Source organism: Hypomesus nipponensis, chromosome 10 (assembly GCF_054491055.1).
Source record: "Hypomesus nipponensis isolate SF chromosome 10, ASM5449105v1, whole genome shotgun sequence".
Lineage (NCBI taxonomy): Eukaryota > Metazoa > Chordata > Actinopteri > Osmeriformes > Osmeridae > Hypomesus > Hypomesus nipponensis.
In genome coordinates this window covers 16,238,147-16,256,988 of record NC_140370.1, presented here as the reverse complement: position 1 = coordinate 16,256,988, position 18,842 = coordinate 16,238,147, and the positions used below count along the sequence as shown (strand labels likewise).

The window sequence follows — 18,842 nt, the reverse complement described above, 5'->3', positions numbered from 1 at the left end:
CTAAAGTTTGGATCTTTGGTTTGGAAGAGAGCAGAGTTGTAAATAAACAGTAGATATAAACAGCCATATGATGATGTTGTCTTATCAGTGGACATCCGCGCCATGTCTAACAGGATGAAGGACTGTTGACGTGTAAATACCGTAGCTAGGTCAGTGTACGATAGTGTACTTCTTCAAACACGGCTGTGTTCCTTGTCAGGGACCAGACGCGTCTCTCTACCCGCCTCATGGCTTCTGTCTGCCTGCCGGCAGGAGAGAGATCGACAGCTGTCTGTCTCTGACAGCGCTGGGGTGAGCACAGCTGATGCCGTGTCAAGTCTCTGTGTCTGAAAACACCCGGCTTGTGTTTGGTTTCTGTGTTTTATACTGTCTTGTACAAAAATAACTGTGTTTTATTTCCGTCATAAAAGGCATGTTACTCTGTAAGCAGTGTCTTGTCTCTTCTGTTTAGCTCACTCTCTCTCTCTCCATCTCTCTCTCTCTTTCTCTCTCTCCATCTCTCTCTCTCCATCTCTCTCTCTCCATCTCTCTCTCTCCATCTCTCTCTCTCTGTCTCTCTATCTTTCTGTCTCTCTCTCTTTCTAGCTCTCTCTCTAACTCTCTCTCTATCTCTCCCTCTCTCTCTCTTTATCTTCTCTCTCTCACACACACACACTCACATATGCATGTACACCCACATACACACACACATGTACACACACATACACACACACATATTTTCAGACATTAACCCGTATTGACCAGCATGTTCAGCATGATTCCCCCAGGTGGTGCACCGATGTCTCGTTCCTTAAAGAAAATCCAAGAGCGCCTCACAGTTGTTGTTTTATTTATTTATTCTACTCAAAACACAGTTGTTTACCAATCACTGGTTTCTCACTCACATGTTCCTTGTTTCCAGTCCTACAACTTCCTTCTGCCCTCTAAAGGGTTTGAACAGGAGATACACTGAACAGCCTCCATGGTAACAGAGACTGGATTCATAGGAGAACAGCTCTCAGTGTCAGTGTGTGTGTGTGTGTGTGTGTGTGTGTGTGTGTGTGTGTGTGTGTGTACCTGCATGCATGTGTATAGGTGTGTGTGTATGTATAAATGTATCTGAATGCATGTGGGCGTGTGTGTGTTTTCGATTAGATGTCCACTCAACCAGTCAGACCCTGGAGAGGGGGAGGAGAGGGGGAGGAGAGGGGGCCCTTGGTGTCCTGATCTCCCTTCTAGAGGTCATCCTCTAAGAGGTCAAACAGAGACACACTCCACCACACAGCTCTCCCTCTCATCCCTCCTGTTCAGTCGACCTCTGCCTTCTCCAGCCCTCCCTTATTCTGTTTTTCCGCTCTCCCGTTTGTATATATTTTTTTGTCTCCTCCTTATTGGAAATTGATTGTCTTCTACCATCTCAAAGACACTTGGTTCAGATTGATTGGCAGGTGAGGGTAGGGGGGGGGGGGACACGGGGGATCTGCTCTGTCTGTCTGTCTGGAGAGAACCAAACGCTGCCATCTCAAACAAAAAAACTCAAATAAAAACATCTTGGATGCCTGGCTGACTGTTCTGTGTAGCCGTGTGACTGCTGATGAAACAGTCAGAAACATTCATTCCGGAACATACTACAAACTTCCCCCATGCACCAAGACAACTGTTACAATACATGGTGAGTCAAACAGGTAGGTGAATTCTATTGGACAACACGAAATGAAGAAATGTGTACAGAACACATAGAAAATAAGGTATCCAGGTATAAGAGGGTATAATGTTCAGGTAACAATGTTAGTATTACTGTAACCCACAGAAAATGGAGGAACATCCATCCATTTTTCTTCCATCCATTCATCGATCTATCTGACCTTCTATCCATCCATCCATGCGTCTATCTAACTTTCCAACCCTCTATTAATCTGCACATCCATCCAAAATTCTATACATCCATCTAACTTTCCAACCATCCATCGACTCATCCGTCCATCCGTACAGGGTTACATTTAACGACACACAAGATACAAGCACAGGGCACGGAAGGAAAAACACACACAAGACAGCACACAAATAAACACACTGCCCAAAAATAAGATATAAAACAGTAGATGGCACCCTAACCCTAACCCTCCCTCCTGCAGACACTGTGTCCCCCGAGCCATCTCTCCATCTCTCCTTTCCTCCCCCTCTCCCCATCGCCCGCAGTTTCAGTTCATCCTGCAGTTTCTATAGGGTTACGTAATATACATGCATAAAATAATTGCTCGTTTCACCCCGGTCCACAGAGGGGCGCTGTGACTGTTTGATTCTCTTACTTTAATATGGGGATCACTTCAACACACACACACAGTAGACATGAAACAGAACTGAGAACAGAACATTCTGCAAATAAGCAACAAACCAAAGAAAGTAGATAAACTTGTTTTTCTTTGAGGGGGGCGTTTTTTAGGGGGTGAGTCTTCAAATCTGAGTTTTTTTGTTTTTTTTGTTTTTATTTCTTCTCTTTAATTTGTTATCTCAATACCCTGCTATTCCCCTCTCCCTTTATATCACTCCTGTTTCCTAGCAACCTATCCTTAACTCCCCAGTTATAATTTGTCATCCTGACTGCGTCTCCCCCCCTCCTCTCCCCCCCTCCTCTCCCCCCCTCCTCTCCCCCCCTCTCCCCCCCCCTCCTCTCTCCCCCTCCTCTCCCCCCTCCTCTCCCCCCTCCTCTCCCCCCTCCTCTCCCCCCTCCTCTCCCCCCTCCTCTCTCCCCCTCCTCTCTCCCCCTCCTCTCTTTGTTTCCTTTCGTCAGTCTTCCCTTCATAGCCGCACACAGAGAACATCATGCAAAGAGCAGTTTAACAAACAAATAAATCATTAAATAAATGGATTTCAGGGACGGAAAGTATTCAGTATCAAACCGTATGAAGACAGTAGGACGCACTCCCCCATCAAAGGAAAATAAAAATTAAAAAACAACCACAACAAAATTTACAAAATCAATTTGAAGGTGACTAATCGTCACCTTCATTGCTAACATGGTCATTATTATTTCACTACAGAACCTTTACAATAAAGATTTGAGGTATATTGGGATGAATTGTCTGCACGTGCCTGCTTGGTTGCATGCTTCTCTGGACCAGGGCTCCGGTGCAGAGGGTTTGGGTGGGCCAGAGGGTGGGGGCCAATCATCAAGCTTGATTCATTTTTTTTTTTAATAATAGCTGATTAATCATTGGTTCATTCTCAATGGTGACCAATGAGAGAGTAGGATCCGAAGAGGGGGGCAGGTGTGCCGTGTGATTGGTTTATTGTAAACAGGTTCACACTCACTCACACACACTCACGTTACAAATTACACAAAAATATCTCTGGTTGGAGTGTGTATGTGTGCGTGTGGTTGGTGTGTAGAGGAATTAAAAAGTGTATCATTCAATGACTCATGACAATTAAAGCAATTGTCGATTACGTAAGTAAATAATGGAGGTTATAGAAAACAATCATTTCATCCACATAGAAAACAAAGTGCTTTTTTGATTACGATGCAAGTTGATGTGGCCCCCCTTGTTTTGTCCTCCAATCCACCCAACATGTGCCCCCCTTCACCTTGACTGGAAGTTGTGTGTGTGTGTGTGTGTGTATGGGTGTGCGTTCAAAGCAGTCAAACCCGTGGTTGAAGGAAAAAGGCACTCAACTCTACCCACAGCAAACACCTCCCTGTGTTTGCAATGAAGCACAACTGCTTTGTGAAGGTTTGTGTGTGTGTGTGTGTGCGTGTGTGTGTGTGTGCGTGCGCGAGTATGTGAGCGCTTGTATCGGCAAACACACACCATCCTGTGCGTGTGTGTATTTGTGTGTGTTTGCATGAATGTGTGTGTGTGTGTACGTGTGTACGTTTGTGGGTCTGTTTATAGAAATGTGTGTGTGTGTGTGTATGGTCCTGTCCCTGGTCCGATTGTGAACATGACAGGCTAAAGTATCTTTGGTATAGGTGGCTGTGTCTCAGTCCACTTTGTTCTGTGAGGTAGCCACGCATACACACTCCTCTACAACTCCTCCTCCACCTCCTCCTCCACCTCCCGGCTCCACCAGGACTATCTCTCCCACCTCTCTCCTCCACCTCTCCACGCTCCAACATGTTTCACTGAAAACACTGCTTGACTATATCTAAATCCTTTCTGCACCCTTTCTACAGACCCCCCCCCCCCCCCCCGCGCCCTCCTCCTGCTGCTCCAGGATGGATCAGTGAGCTCGGCCTGAGGGCTCCTCCCTGACTCTCCTGGGGTCTGTATGGAGGTGCGGCCATCTTGGATCAGCCCCTCAATCTCTCTTATCTGGTGTCTTCGCCATCCTATCTCTCTCTTCCTAACTCTCCCTGCCAGCTCCTGTCTGCATCTCTTCACTAATATGATTATCGCACGCTAGAAGATGCTAAACGAGGGGCACTGCTGAGGGAAAACAAACGAGAAAATAAAATACGAATCACAAACGGGAGGAACAAAGGCGGTTTCCTCGCCAACTGAAAAACATCATCATCATTATTGTGATCGCATCGCACTCCCGACCAATCATGACCCAAGGACTCCTCCCTCCAGGGAACCTCGGGGGCGCGGTGCATTGTGGGTCAGTTTCAGAGGTGGGAGGTTGAAGACCAGAAGGGGAGGGGGTCGGGTTAGGTGTCCCATTGCCACGGCTACAGGAGTCTTTTGTCTCAAACAGGGATTCATATACAAATATGCACACAGTCTCACTTCAGCATGCCTCCTGGTCGTCCTGGGTCACAGCACCGGTCCGTATCGTATCCATGGCGATCCACGCTTTTTTCTGAAGTGTTTTATGTTTTTTTCCTTTTTTTTGCAGTTTTTTTTTTTCTTTCGTTTTTTTTACATTTTGTCAACAAGGTGCTTGTTTACATAAACATGTAGCACAACAGAGCACATAGCCACAAGAGAGAGACGCTGTGCCTGTGGTACTAGTATTACCCGCATCAATTTTATAGAGAAAGAGAGAAAAAGAGAGAGAGAAACCGTGGAAGGAAAGCGGGGGAAGGGAGGGTAAGACAGTAGAGGGATGGGAGGGTAAGACAGAGGGAGAAAGAAGGGGACAAGATTGAGAAAGAGCTATATACACTTTAGTTTTCAGTATCTCTCCTCACAAGCACTGATTCATATCAACGAGATCATTCTTCTGAGGTATGACATGGCCCCCCCCCACCTTCACCTCCTCTGGGGTAAACATTATGATTCGCTTGCTGCTATGGCACTGGCCGACCACTAGGGGGCCCTGGCGAGGGGAGAAGGCTGCAACTCGTTCTCTCTGATTATCACCGAGAGGCTTAACATCATTGGCACTCGGAATAATATATTGTGATGTTAAACCTCTGTGTTTTGGCCACTAGAACGAAGAGGCCTACTCCCTGCGCTTACAACATTGACATTACACACTGACAATAGCATTACCGTTATTATTATCATTATTATTATCATTCATATTATTAGTCCAGTAACTTCCCAGTTTGATTGTTTCTCTTTGTAACCTGAAAATACCCGCTCAGTTGGCTACAGTCTCCAGCTCTGTGGAGATGGGATTAGACTTTGTCCAAATAAAGATTTAAGAGACCACAGAGGATAAACTGTTTCGTACCAGTCCTGTCCTTCTCAGATTAGGAGTGTGTGTGTGTGTGTGTGTGTGTGTGTGTGTGTGTGTGCAGGGGGATCTGTGATAGATGAAGCTACAGGGGCTCCTGCCATCCCTCAGTGGTGTGCTATCATAAACGACCACCAGAGAGCACTCTTGCTCTTGCATAGAAGCTACCAGAACACTGCAGAGAAATCACACCCTTGGGGAGATGTGTCAGATCACACACACACACACATGCTCGCACAGACAAACAAACACATTCAGGGAAAGGTTTGTATTGTGTTTGAAGGTGACTGTTCTGGGACGGAGAGGACTGAGTCAACAGGAATGGTCTTGTTACACACACTAGGTCTGTGTAGTCAGCTCCATCACCATTGTCTTATCTTGGGGTGTATGTATGTTACCAGCTGGTAAAATACTTGAGCTTCTGGACCCATCCGAAGCAATTTTATGCCTTTAGGCTACTGTAGCTGTTACAAATTGACCCAGAAAGGGATCTTTTCTCTTAGAAGGACCATCGTGAACTGACGTTCTCATTGTCACTTTCTGGATTTTCTTTGGTTTGCAGCCAAATGATTTTAGGTGAAGGTTTACAGTCACCTATAATCCTACACCAATCTCAAACCTGTTAGATATTCTTTGGTTTTAACATAAAGGTGGCAGGGAAATACACGTAAAGGATCATGGGATCATATTCGTCACAAAAACGAAAAACATTTTTGTGTCAGAACAGTGGATGGGCAAACCTGATTCAGACAACCAACTTCCGGCCTGTTTCCAGACCAGAACGAGGTGAATCAGGAGTGTTGGGCGCTGGGCTCGAGTAAAAAAAAAAATCTCCCCAAAAAACGTCGCGATATATACCTCCGGGTTTGAAGCCTCTAGTTTAGGCCCAAACAGTCCCGCGCTTAGGCCTTGGAGAAGATGGTTGACGAGGATGAGGTGCCCGGTTGTGCAGGGGAAGAGGAATTTGCGTTGTTGTTGTTATTGTTGTTGCTATTTCCATGACCGTGCGCGTGATTATGGCCGTGCACACTCCCGTGCCCGTGCTCACTCCCTGCACCCTCGGGGCCCCAGCGGTCGTGGCAGCGGCGGCGCGCGTTCATGAAGAAGTTGGAGACCGTGGAGAGCTCGAGACCCAGCTGCTGGGAGATGGTGATCTGCATCTCTTTGGAGGGTCGCCGGTTTTCCCGGAAGATTGCGGCCAGTGTGCGGCGCTGCAGGTCGGTAAAGACCAATCGCTGTTTCTTGGGAAGCATGTTTCTCTCCCGTCCCTGGTCCTGTTCCTTTCGTTTACATGCTAGAAAAAGAAAGAGACGGAGAGAGAGAGAGAGAGAGAGAGAGAGATGGAGGGGGGGGGAGGGAGAGAGAAATACATCAGTTCACTGTACTAGTATCCGTCCTGACTGTGTCCGAAAGAGTAAAAAATGCGTGGATTGGTGCGTGTGAGTGAGACAGTGGGGCCTACAGTCTAAAAAAAGACAACTTCGCTTTATCAGAAGAGCATTACGTTTAGAGAACTGATAAGTGAGTGTTACTTGATGCATGATTTATCTAGAGCCAGTGCACGCCTGTGCGTTACGATACTGGTTTAAACGGTCAAGCAGATTTGAGGTGGAGCCGGCTCGCTAAAACACGGGTCGCGAGGTGCCGTGATTCTGTGCTCTACATCGAGGCCTAGGTAGAGTTGGTGGAGAGAGTGTGCAGTTCTGCTGCCCTAAAAGCTGCAATGATCGATTTTCCGCGGTTTTCTCCTGAACACGTGGTCCAGTAATCAGGGCTCCCTTCCCCACCCAATCGATCCTCATCGATCCGCGAGCCCGCGGTGTGTGAGTGTGTATGCGAGAGAAAGAGAGAGTGTGTATCTGTCTGTGTGTGTGTGTGTGTGTGTGTATATATACGGTGTGTGTATGTGTGTGGAATTGCTGGAGCGCGCGCTTGTGTGTCACGGTAGGGAGTATCACACAAGCGCGAGCACCTGACAGACAGCTGGAGAAGAAATTGTTTATCCGCGGGAACAAAAGAGGTGTATTGAGATAGACTGTCAGAGCGCTGTGGATGTGGACATGGAAAGAGACAAAGGAATGCCTCTCTTACAACACGGCTCTAGTGCATTCTAACAACCTTACTTGTGTGTATGTATGTGTGCGTGCGTGCGTGTGTGTGTGTGTGTGTGTGTGGTGTTTGTGTGTGAGAGGGAGGGAGGGGGTTGGTCTGATGATTGAAGGATAGGGTCTGGCTGTGATGTGAAGGTGGTATATGGAAATGATTGATGACTTTACAGCTGGTTTAGACAACAGCAGTAAACAGATTTGACTGAGTGAGGAAGATCGATAGAAGTATGTGTGTGTGTGCATGTGTGTGTGTGTGTGTGTGCATGTGTGCATGTGTGTGTGTGTGTGTGTGTGCATGTGTGTGTGTGTGTGTGTGTGCGTGTGTGTATGTGCAGGAGGGGGCAGGGGTGTGTGTAATGTTTGACTGTGTTTTGTAAGATAATAACCTCAAAAGAGAGAGAGAGTGTGTGTGTGTGTGTGTGCGGGCCAGAGGGTAGACCAGTGTCTCTGTGTGTGGTTCCAGCCAAGCACCGCCTCCCTCCGGGGTTCCTTGAAACAGTCTCTGTATCTAAACCACAGATACACCTGAATCACATCTCATGTGTTACACTTTATCCCTACTAGGCTTTTGCCACTCATCTAATGAAGTGATGGCTTAACCTATTGACCTCTCACGTCTCCTTCTTACCCTTCTCTTCTCTGTCTCTCTGTCACACACACACACTATGTCTCTCACATACATTTAGAAGCACACTTTCTCACACACTCCCACATACTTTACCCACACTCTCACACACACATTTTCACACAGTGTTTCTTTATCTCTCCCTCTCTCTCTCCCCCTTCTCCCTGCCTCTCCCTCCTCCCTCTCTCTCTCTCTCTCTCTCTCTCTCCCTCTCTCCCTCTCTCTCTCAGTGCTTCTCCATCCTTTCCAGTCTTCTTCATCCATTCTCCCTCCTTGTTGTTCTCCATTGTTTTAATTTGCCCTCAGATTGATAGTCCCCATATCGATTGATCCGCGCTTCAGAACCATTTCATGGAACGTTTATTCAATTGGTCGTGGCCGGGCCATGCCAGGGCCCCTAAGTGACGCCCACGGACCAAACTCAATACTCTCTAATGTAATGACTAAATGCTAGCGCTAATATAGTGATAATTTAATACGTAATGCTTGTTTTGAAACAACTCATGCCAACGGCCATTTTACAACGCCAACACCATTCTGGTTCTCCTCCATCAGCTGAGATGCAACGCGGAACGCGGAACGTGGAACGTGGAACTCTGCTCAGCTGGACTGGGATGCTCTGCACGGCTGCAGGAACGCCAGGATGTGTTCTCACACAGAGTTGGTTGGAAGGTAGGTGATAGATAGATAGATAGATAGATAGATAGATAGATAGATAGATAGATAGATAGATAGATAGATAGATAGATAGACTGATGGATGGATGGATATGTAGAGGAGAAACAAGCATTTCTGTGATCATACTCCACTGACACTTTATTCCCCCTCAGGATCAGCAGTTTCCTCTCACATCTCCACCAACGCCTCGAGACGAAGACTGAAGGCCCCCTGATCCCAGACCAGCACCACTGCACCACGGCGTCCTCCACAAGCACGGCCCCCGGCCCAAACCAGACGCGGCATCGCAACCGAGACCCTAGCTCTATCCAGGATCAATACACATCTACAGATAATCAATACAGGTCCATTCTGTTTCCCCACAGTCTCCTGTTAAGACCTCCTCCAAGTGAGAGGCCTCTGGGGAGAGAGAGGAGGGCCCTTCTTGTTAAAGCACCCTCTGTTGACCTGAGGGCTGGGGCCTAAGCCAGCCCGCTGACACCTCTCTGGTCCCTAACAGGTCAGCTTCGAGGACGAGGACAAGAGGGGACAAAATCGCGGAGGAGGCGTTCGAATGCTGATCAGCCTTTCACGGGCCCGTGTGAAAGGCCTGTTTTTTTGTTGTCTTGAAGCCATGTTTGATGTTAGAAGTAGCCGGTGTTCTGTGATGTGTGGTAAACATCCTGACCTGAGCTGTGTCGAAAAGAGTTCCCTCCCTAATTCCATTTGTTTGATAAGTCTCTATTACAATGTAATTACAAATCAATTATCACCATATTACAGAGTAATTACATGTCAAGACAATGTCATTAACGCAGTAATCACAGCCGGATTACACACGTGGAGAGAGTTTGGTATTTACACTTAAATATTTGGACTGTGTGTCTGTGTGTGTCTGTGTGTTTGTGCAAGTGTGTGTGTGTGTGTGTGTGTGTGAGTGTGCATTTTTGCATGCCTGTGTCGCGTGTGTGTGTGTGTTCGACAGGGTGGCAGGTGCACTGGCTTAGCGATTGCACGGTTTCTTAGCTGTGGTGTGTTTGCATGACAGGACCGAGCCAGGTCACTAAGACTAGGTGGGCTGGCCCAGGACTCTGCACAGCCTGGAGCATGCAGCCGTCCTCTCCCAAGTAGAGTTCAGAACCATCAGATAGCTAGAGGGTTTAGCTTAGAGAAGGTTATATTCTGTAATAGAAAATATATATTATTTTTTATATCTCGACACATATGGTAACATCAAATATGACTGATACAGTTGGAGGATATCAGTCTGTGATTTAGATCACAAAACATGTGGAACTTCAAACTGTATATTTCAACATATGCAGTATGTTGACATGAGGTGTTTAACTAAAAGCCAAATGGAATGACAGTTATTCAGGGAGAGAAGACTCAATTCTTCCATTCCAGCGTGATGTAGCTCAGCGTTCACCAGCACAGATTCAAATGAAAACACGGATGCAACAGAACGCGAGCGTCTCTGTCATTATGGACGTGGATTTATGTAAACGTTATATTATATTTATATTTTGTCCTGTTGTCGGATTTGTAGCCTATACACTGTAGTAGCTTTTAAATGTATAAATAACTAAACTTATTTTGTTTTTTTGATTTGGGAGTTGCGCCTTAGTCTGTAGATTTTTGTTTCCTAGTAGGCTAAGGACATTTTGTGTGTGGCAGGGAGGTGATTTTAACAGCATTGAGAGCAGTTCTGTTGTGAGTCCTGTCAAGGTACATTCAAGCATGCAAAGTGCATGCTGTGATACAGGTGAACTTCTGCGTGGTGGGAGGGATGAGGAGAAGGAGGGGGGGGGCTGCATGTGAGATTGATAACTAACCGCACCGTGCTGCTAGCCGGTGGGCCGGAGACCGACGCCGGGACCGACGGACGTGATCGCGCTTTGCGTGCGGTGAGACGGGCCTTCTCCCGCACCGGCCGGACTACTGCAGGCGAGAAACAGGCACGTCAATCACTCTGTCTGGGATGCACGGTCATTGATTATATTGATCATAGTCTTTTCATTGCTGTGAAATCAACGCTCAGGTTCCCACAAAGACAAGGCAAAGCTGTGGCGGAACCGCTCCTTCAATGTACAATAAACTGCAAAAATTGACTGCAGATTGATTATTTGATGACATTTCGTTTATTTGCCGACGCAAATCCAGTGCTTTCTTATCTAGGACAAGCATGCAAGCGGCAATTATCTGGTCGCTTGTTAAACACATTGAGGTTGGCTTATGCGTCAGGCTTTGTGTTTATGCTTTGTGTCTTGTCTGAAGAACGACCTTCATACTTTATATATAATGACAATGGTGTTTTTTTTTCTTTAGTCTAAGAGCTTATACTGTAAATGTAAACGTTAAATTCGTATGAGTTTTCTGTCCTTCAAGTAGGCTAAATACGTGGGACAGCGGAGGAGGCTGTAAAATACAACATCAAATAGGGCCTGTACATAGCCTAGGCCTTTATGAAATATGAAAGACGATCATCTGCATTTGATTTTTTTAGATAATAATTATAAGGATCAAATAAATGAAAATAGGTATTATGTAGCCTATTCAGCATACTGAAAATGCAATTGATAGGTTATTTTCATTCGACCGGCTGAAAGCTAGCTTTGAACAAATCTTGCTCATTTGATTGCTCATTGAAGATTTAGTAGGCCTAAATGTTTGTTATTTGATACTGAAAACGTTTGTCGAATTATTCTAAATTAAAGGGTAACGAATTCCATACAATTTAGTAACATTGCTAAGTAAATAGAGAAAAACAATTAATTAATTCGTCTTTGCATTTACAAATAAAAAAAGAAGCATTCAGACGATTTGTCTAGACAAATATTCGAATTATCAACCACAAGCCTTTAATGGATTGTATGGAATAAGACGATCGAGACAGAAAGAAAGAACACGGGCGTGCACACACAAACACATAGCCCAACACTCACGCTAAATGGGCCATTGCAGTTCATGGTTACAAAGAGCTGACAGAGTAAGGGAACCTGTAAGTTCATTCTGATTGTAACCGTTGACATAAAAACCCACAGACGTTCCCCAGTGGTAACGTTATCCGCAGTCTCTGTGAACCACAGACAGCGACTCGTGGTCTGCACGTGTTGTGGGGCATCTGTGAAGTCCTTTGTGACAGTGCTTCTAAGACATGCAGGCCCACACTAACAGAGTTTGATTTGATTTCAGGTAGACTATACACCCACACTGTACAGACGATTTTCGTAGCAACGTGAAGGATTCTTGTCTGCATTGTAATTTCACTTGTTTTTCAGTAATTTCAGTAAATTCACTCAATTTTTTGAATTATGTGTGTGAATTTAAGAAATATGCCGGTTATTTCTTCACAACATTTTATCGAAACAACTTGACTTTGACTTGAGATGTTTAGAACAAACGTTTAGTGCATATGTTTTCCCATGCATCTAACTTGCTGTTCTATGCTATGCCATGGTCAACAAGCAGCTTTTTTTATTATTATTATACGGTTAAAATATGCTGCGCTTGAACTTAATGAGTGATTTAATTTGTTTTTACAAATGTTGTGTTATGTAGCCTATGCGGCATGATGTGATGGTTGACTGTGTTGCTCAGCACTGAGGAAACTCCTGACGACCACATGTTTGCACTGTAGTAAGAAGAGACTATCATTGATGAGGAGAGGTAAGGAAAGGAGGAGGATGGAGACGAAGAGGGGGAGGAGGTGAGGATAAGAGGGAGGAGAGAGAGAAGGATTTGCTTTGCTGGTTGGTGCAGAGCCAAAGCTGAAGGGAGGGAGGGAGGGAGGGAGGGAGGGAGGGAGGGAGGGAGGGAGGGAGGGAGGGAGGGAGGGAGGGAGGGAGGGAGGGAGGGAGGGAGGGAGGGAGGGAGGGAGGGAGGGAGGGAGGGAGAGCAGAGGAGAGGAAATCGATACCGATTCAGAGCGAGTCAGATAAGCCTGAACAATGTATAGTGCAGACACACTCTATAACCCAATCACACAAGCACGCATACACACATACTCTCTCTCGCTCTCCTTTTCTCTCTCACACACACGTATGCAAAACCACACACTCTCTTTTTTACACACATCAGCATGCATGTATTCAAACACACTCAATTTCACATACACAGACACACACACTCTTACTCTAATTCTCTCGCTCGCTCTCTCTCTCACACACACACACACACATACACACTATCTCACTCTCTTTCTCACACACACAACAGCATCCATTCATCCAAACATACAAGCACTCTCACTCCATTTCTCACACTCACCCACACACAAACACACACACAGGCAGTGAAATGTGCTTGCGTGCCACCATAAAGATGCATTACATAGACCATAAACCATAGCAACCTTTAAAATCCAATGACATCACAAGCCCGGACTGCTTTGAGGTTTTGCTGACATGGGCAGAAAGGGGAACATTACCAGCTAGCTCCCAGGCCCACACAGTCAACACACTCACATAACCAGCCTCTAAAAAGGTCTTTGTCTGCAGATCGCTTCGTGAATACAGCAGATTCCTGTTATACTCTGCTGCCTCTTGGAGGAAGAAAAAAAAAAAAGATCGTAAAAATCTCACAAGCTTCCAGGTTTTCTGAGGCGTCCATTGTTGAGGGCTACATTATCCCTGCCGCGTATTATCACCTGTTCCATCACGCCTCGCCCAATCATTGATCTGGTTAATGGCAGCTCCTGCCATCTATGAGTTTCTGGTGTCAGTCTTGTGGTGTGGATGTTGTCCCTACAGAGTGTTACCGGCTGACGATTGTGTTGAGGGTTGTGATATCTGTGCTGTTTCTGTTAACCACACATCTGGCTCTGGTTACCACAGTACAGGGGCTCACACACCCCCTGGCCTCCCTCCAGCCTCCCCCATCTCTCTCTCTCCTGTATACAGGTCCTCTCAGCCTACCTCCAGCCTCCCCTATCTCTCTCTCTTCCTCTGCCCTACCCATCTGTCCCTTCTTCCTCACACAAACCTCCTCTCAGCCTCCTTCCTACAGCCTCCCCCTCATCTCCCTCTACCTCTCGTACTTATCAATTATTAAAGTCCCTATCGATCCTCACACCCGCCTGCTCTATCTAGCTGTTCACACAAAGCCCAAACTCGCCGACACGCGATCAATAGCACCTCCCTACCTCTGGGTTCTCTCCTCGCTATTTCTACACCACCCAAGTTTGTGGGTTTGTTTACATTCAGTTGTGGTGGTGTCATTTCCTTATTTACCCTTCCGGAAGTTCCTAATGAAATTCTGCCGTGAGAACGGAATGATGTAGGTTTAGACTTAATCCAATGAATGAAGTGATGCTCCTCTAAATCATTCAATGCATCTGTCGATGGTGCAGCTGTAGGTGTGTATGACAGATCCCGCATGACACACAGCGTACAGTAAACCAACACAAGGATCCGCAAGAAGTGAGGAAACACAGGGGTGGTATGACAGATAAACAAGGCCTGTATATAACGCACACAGTCGCTCCCTCAAAACACTGGGCTGCATGTCTTGTGTTTAGGAAGCAATATGAAAACACAATGTGTGCCTTCGTGTTCCTGATGGTGTCCTTGCTGGTCACCAGTAGGACCATGGAGGTTCTGTTCCCGTGTGACTCTAGACTTTGTGGCAGCTGTTATGTCAGAGGGTGAAGGAGCTGTGAATAGATCTCTCTTCGCCCTAAGAACAGATCACTGGTCAGTTAATCCACATCCTCTTTGACCACACGCATCACAGACTCACCATCTGCACTGATCTGAGACCTGCCCTCACGTCAGCACAGATTCTTTACAGTGCATATACTTACAGCAGGACCAAAGCACATTTAGATAGATACAAACAGACAGATATATCGAAAGCATTCGAAAACACGTTTTACGTCGTTCAACTCTCTGGGTCTTCTATTCTTTAACGGAACAAAAGCAAAAATCAAGTTTGCTATTTGCTGATTGCAAATACTTTGCCCATACTCGAACCAGGGATATTAATACTCCGAACTACCAGCCTGTACTCTAAAACCCAGCATATTCACATTGACAAACAACCAGTATTGATGGATTGATCATTAAATCACGGGCAGAATGAGAATCCCGTCTCCATGTTAACCTTCAGCCCTGCTGGGGGGGGGGGGGGGGGGGTTGGAACTCTGACTTCATAAAGCTGGAATCCCTAAATGCCTTTGTCCTTTCCTTTGTTTTCCCCCTGATCCTCAGCCAATCAACAGCCAGCGGCCAGAGGGCCGTCACAATGCATGATGGGTGATATTTTGGTGATGTGCCACAAAGATGAAGGAGGAGAAAAAAGGAGTTGGGAGGGAGGGAGGGAGAATGAAAGGAGGGAGATGGAAAGAGAAGGGTGAGGGTGGAAGGAAGAGAGAAAGAGAGAGAGAGAGAGAGAGAGAGAGAGGGAGAGATGGAGGAAGAGAGAAACAGGGAGAGAGGGAGAGATGGAGGAAGAGAGAGACAGGGAGAGAGGGAGAGATGGAGGGAGAAAGAGAAGAATCCGAGAGGGAGAAAGAGAGGAAAGAGAGTGGGGGTTGGGTAAAGGAAGCAGCATTATTGATCTCTGATGTGCAAAGCCAGGCAAACAGAAAAAGGACAGAGCTACACCATTAATGACACTCACGAATTGACTCCAATGGGGTTCTACTATCTATCTTTTTATCTTAAAACATTTATATTTGTCTACCTTCACATTTTTCTATCTATAAATGTTTCTTTGTCAATCTATCTCTTCATCCATCTATCTTTCTATCCATCTTCATTTTCTACATCTATCTATCTTTCTATCATATGCCCATACATCACATAACACCATTCCATCAAAAGAAGCAATAATGATGCAGAAATGTTGATGAAAGCAGAATGGTGATACTCATACACAACAGTAAGATGCAGAAACCATCAGTCTGGCAGTAGGGGTCACAACCTTTAAACACAATGACCTTGTATGGTGACAATACAAGCTGTCCCTAAAGTCATGTTAGCATGTCAGTGTTTAGAGAAAACTGTATGTGTGGTGTGAGCATGTGTGTGTTTGTGTGCTTGTGTGTGTGTGTGTATGGGTGTGTGTAAGTGTGTGTGTGTGTGTGTGTGTGTGTGTATGGGTGTATGTGTGTGTGTATGTGTGTGTGTATGGGTGTATGTGTGTGTGTATGGGTGTGTGTATGGGTGTGTGTATGGGTGTGTGTGTGTGTGTGTGTGTGTGTGTGTGTGTGTGTGTGTGTGTGTGTGTGTGTGTGTGTGTGTGTGTGTGTGTGTAAGTGTGTGTAAGTGTGTGTGTGTGTGTGTGTGTGTATGTAAAAGGGAGAGCATGTATTGTCCTTGAGTCTTTAAAGGAAAATGATTTATAGTTTGAGGGAGTCCTCCACCTTGGCAACCTTAACGCTGGGATTTCGTTAATGGCTTTGATTACACTTATGGGCCTGTATTTGGTCAAGGACATACACGCGTTTCGCTTTTCATAACCAATATTGGACTAAATCAAACTTACATTTCAACAAATGTAATGAGAACGTCAGGCTTTTCAATAAGTCTAACGAATCAGAGAAATCACTGCTCTGTCTAAATTTAGCGCTCTCACTACAAAGCGGGCTAAATGAAAAGGCGAAGCGGCCGTGTGGTTATAGCGTCTTTCAGCTCCAATACGGGCATCGATCCGTGTGCCACATTTAAAAGGGAGAGTGGGAACTGGCCTATTGATCAGTTAGCCAGGGGTCACGCGCCCCGCTGACGCGCTCCTCTCCCCTCCCCTCCGGTGCAACTAGTTGTCCAAAGCTAGTAGGCTAAACACGTCTGCACGAGCTTGGCAGGGCCTAGGGTTCGCTGCATGTGTAGGTTGCTTTTTACAGCTTTCGTGTCCTACCGTAATTTCGTGACGGAAGCACAAATCACTATGAGGTACCTGCTTCAATTATGGACGCTTGATTATAAGAGGCTGGCACGACTAGAAACTATACCAGTTTGTGATTGTTTGTGATTATCTGATGTGTCGTGGATGTATCACCAGTCTACGGGGTGGGCCCGTGAAGCCTGCGCACGGTCCTTGATTCTAGAACCTTCACCTCACACCCCCTGTGTGAGAGACAGTGATCTCTCGCGCCCACCGCTCAGTCTCTCACGCAGTCACGTTTCTGGCGATAGCTAGACAATGCGTCATGTAACAGATTGTGGAAACACGGAAGAAAACTATAGCTTTAACCGTTGGCTGAAAGCTCAGGCGGTTGATGCTATACGCTTCCCGTTGTGTGCGGTTACATGCGCTCTCCGTGGTGCTGAATGTCAGCCCATAATCTCTGGGGATCTGAATGTTCTCTGCGCAACTTTTTTGAGATTCGTTTTAAGATATAGACTACATTTTATGTCAAATGTAAAGCCTAGAGTTAACGCCTTCGTTTATGTGAAGGAGCACGTCAATTTTCCAAAGTTTTGATTTAATCAATATCAACCCCGCATCAACAAAACGTTAGTTTGTGAGTTTGTACCACAGGTTACTGTGATAGCCCACGTCACGTAGGAAAGTGAGGGGAGCAAGTGGATCTTACCCGCCAGGCGGAGAGCGGACATCCGTTGAAACTCCGGTTCTTGAAGCCACTTCCACATTCTCCGGAAGGTTTCCCGGCCGGACTTCAGTTTACTCCAGGGCTTGGGGTTCCGTAGCAGGTCCGAGAGGGTTCCTTGGGACCGGCACAAGATTCTCTGGGCAAATATCGCCTGGGGAATCGAGTAGCGCTTCAGTTCAGCCGTTATCCTCTGAGCTACTTCCTTCGTGTTGATCTCCTCCGCCTGGACCCCAGCTCCCCCTCCTTGACCGGCCCCGTGGCCGTGCCTCTCCCGGTCTCCCAGCATCACCGCTCCGTTGGACTGGGAGTGCAGGTGGCTGTGCGGGTGGTGATGCATCCCGTTGAGGTTGGTGATCATGCCGTGGCCATGGCCTCCCAAACTCCTGGCCAGGTGTTCCTGGTCGCTTCTAGACAACATGGAGGCGTGGGACTCGAACCCGGACACCGGAGAGAGCATCTTGGCGTCGCTGGAGAGGTGAGGGTTGGGACCGTACGCTGACAGCGACTGCTGGGAGTTGTGCAAAGAACCGAGGCCGTTGGAGAGCGGGGAGAGGGAGCCATGGCCCATCCCGGACACGGACATCTCTTTGGGGTAATGACTGTAGAGATTTCCCATGGACGCAAGCCCACGGTGGTCGTCCCTCATCAACGTGAAGCTGCCGCTGACGTTCCCCGCAGATAGCCGCTGGTGGGCGGCTGCATGGTGGTGGGAGTGTGGGTGTGGGTGATGGAACTTGTCGGAGACCGTGGATATAGGAGGTAAGTGTTGGAGAGGAGTGAGTGTAGTATACGTGTTGCTCAGACCCATACCGGACTCACACATACTGATAGCCGGGTGCAGGTGACCGGACAGCGAAGGGTCTGTTCGGTAGTCCCCTCCCGAGCCCTCTAAGATCGAAGCCATGCTGGAAACCATCGCTGACCGCGCGCCGTGGCCGTGCGGGACCAGGTTCCGGTGAGAAGAGGACGGCGGTGGTCGCGCGTGCGAGGAGCTCATGAGATCTCCCGCCTGTGAGTGCGAAGAGACACCGTGAAGGTTGCCAAGATTTTCCATTGTGAGTTCCATTGCTGAAAGAATATATCTTCCCCCTTAGCCCACCCTCCCCGCCCGCTCCCTCCTGTTCTCTCTCTCTCCTTTCTCTCTCTTCTCTCTCTCTTTCTCTCTCGACTTTCACCCACTCTCTCTCACACACACTGAGGCGCGCACTCACTCTTCTTTCCTCGCGCCCACCTGGAGCAATAATATTACCAAACGATTTCAAAACCAATCCATTGATTAGAGTTCTGCTCA

General features: G+C 46.9%; 1 protein-coding gene across 2 annotated transcripts; it reads right to left on the bottom strand.

The window, feature by feature from the left end:
- Positions 1-6,506: 6,506 nt before the first annotated feature.
- Positions 6,507-18,617, bottom strand: LOC146271988 (one cut domain family member 2-like). Of its 2 annotated transcripts, XM_084707807.1 has the most exons (3): positions 17,534-18,617; positions 6,672-6,898; positions 6,507-6,578 (listed from the first exon to the last, which is right to left on the bottom strand). In XM_084707807.1, exons 1-3 carry the CDS (start codon positions 18,615-18,617, stop codon positions 6,507-6,509), a joined length of 1,383 nt encoding a protein of 460 aa, XP_084563933.1. The 2 variants fall into 2 exon arrangements, with proteins under 2 accessions (XP_084563933.1, XP_084563932.1); XM_084707806.1 differs by having other exon boundaries at positions 6,507-6,898.
- Positions 18,618-18,842: the final 225 nt, after the last annotated feature.

Excerpts from the sequence above, each read along its gene's own strand:
- LOC146271988 (XM_084707806.1), bottom strand. The coding sequence starts at position 18,617 with ATGGAACTCACAATGGAAAATCTTGGCAACCTTCACGGTGTCTCTTCG. Across the intron at positions 6,899-17,533 it reads GTCCGCTCTCCGCCTGGCGG|CATGTAAACGAAAGGAACAG; the intron begins GTAAGATCCACT and ends TTCTTTTTCTAG.